The 1,745-nt window shown below is 66.1% G+C and overlaps 1 protein-coding gene across 1 annotated transcript in view; it reads right to left on the reverse strand.

The window, feature by feature from the left end:
- The window catches only part of CENPF (centromere protein F, 350/400kDa), a 27,974-nt gene that overhangs the window by 2,878 nt on the left and 23,351 nt on the right, over positions 1 to 1,745 (reverse strand). Inside the window, exons 15-16 of the mRNA XM_012734197.1 lie at positions 750 to 902; positions 568 to 637 (exon numbers count right to left, since the gene is read on the reverse strand). Coding sequence (XP_012589651.1) covers positions 568 to 637; positions 750 to 902 — 223 coding nt within the window. The remainder of the gene's footprint in view (positions 1 to 567; positions 638 to 749; positions 903 to 1,745) is intronic.

Raw genomic sequence — 1,745 nt, forward strand, 5'->3', positions numbered from 1 at the left:
CCGGCCCCTCCAGGCCTCCCGCCCTCCCGGGTGCCTCGGGCTCCGCAGCAGCAGGGGGAGTCGCCCAGCCGCTCCACCCCTTTAGGCTGCAGAAACCCGAGGCCCCTCCCGCTCTGACCAACGGGCCTTGCAGCCCCTGGCTTCCCTCTGCTCTCCAGACTGGGAAAGCTCTTTCCTCTGCACCCCCGTCTGAACTGGGGTGTCCCCAGCACGCCCACCTTCTGCACTTCTGTGTGTGCGCGTCCCATCTGACGGGGCAGACACTGAGCCCACGAGGCCGGAGCCGCAGCCGTGGGCAGCCCCCAGCGGGGCAGACGCGAGGCCACGCGGCACTGCCTGCGCCCCGTGAGCGGGCGGGACAGGCCGTCCCCGGGGGACGCGCCCGGGCAGAGGCCCGGCAGGCAGGACCAGGCGCCCTCGCGGAAAAGCCTCGCACGGGCCCCGCCTTCAGCCAGGGCTTTCTGCATCTGCCGGACTGTGACCCGGGGCTGCCATCTTGCACCGTGCCAGCAGCAAGAGAGGCTCAGGCCTGAGCCTGAGAGGGCCAGCCCGGGCCTCCAGCCGCACCCCGAGAACGTGCCAGCTTCACACGCCGGCCGTGACTGCGCTTGTCCTCCAGACAGGACGCTGGGGCCACCTCCGGGCACAGGCCGGGGCCAGGCTACGCCAAGTCTGACTGTGAGGACCCTGAGAGGCGGCGGCCCCGGCAGGGGCCCCGGGGGGCTGGGAGTCCGTCGAGGCCCACTTACATCGCTGCTCTTTATTTCTTCCGACTTGAGTCTCAGCTCCTCCGTGAGCCTGCTCTTCTCCCCGCTCAGGTCTTCCTCCATTGCTGCCATTTTCTGCGCCAGCTCCTGCACGTCCCTCTGCAGCCCCGACTCCCTCCGCGCCAGGGTGCTCACCTGGAATGAAATTTTGCGTGAGGGGGGTGTCGGTCCCAACCAATCACCCTGAGTCCGCAGGCCCCTGGCATCCACTTTGGTCTTCCAGAACAAAATGGAAGCCGGCTAATCCCCCTCCACTAATCCACTCAGCTGACATTCTCCGGGCTCACTGGGAAGCGCGCCCTCTCCTCTCAGGGCAGATTTAATGACAGACAGCGACCAGGGAAGGACGGACAGGCAGCGAAATGCAAGCTGCACATCCCGCAGACGGGTATTAAGGTGAATTAGACAGCAGAGAGGAGGGACTGAGGCAGCGTGGAAGGTTCTCATCGGTCTCGGCCCCGCTAATCCTCCCTGGCATCGAGTCGGAGACAACCCGCCCGCCCGCGCTAATGCGGCCAAGCAATGGCGTCCGCATCTGCTGGGGCCGGAGCCGCTGGTGAGGCTGCCTGATCACTGCTCCAGAGCACCCCGTGGAGAGCTGCAGGAAAAGCTGAAATTCTTGGGGAAAGCAGTGGGGTGGATGGCTTTTCCCGGCAGTCCTTTCTCTAAGTATCTGTCCAGTGAAACTGACACCGTGAAGGAACCGCGTTTCTGCTTCAGAAGTACCCAGGGAGCAAAGCGCCTTCTCGTTTGCCAGGTGAGCCCAGCCCGCCTCCGGCATCAGCTGGCCGGGAGGAGAGGCCCAGGCCCAGCACCTTTACCGGTTCTTGCCCCAAAGGGTTTTTCAGGCAGGGCAGGGGGGCCCCTTCCGGCCCTACCCCGGGGCCTGTTCGCTACAGCGCCCTCAGAGGGCGGGAGACCTGGGGAGGGGGTGGGAGGTATACTGGGAGCAGGAGCGGGGAGTGAAAGCCCCGGGCC

The sequence above is a fragment of the Condylura cristata genome, unplaced genomic scaffold (genome assembly GCF_000260355.1).
Source record: "Condylura cristata isolate star-nosed mole 26May11 unplaced genomic scaffold, ConCri1.0 scaffold00050, whole genome shotgun sequence".
In the NCBI taxonomy this organism is placed as follows: Eukaryota; Metazoa; Chordata; class Mammalia; order Eulipotyphla; family Talpidae; genus Condylura; species Condylura cristata.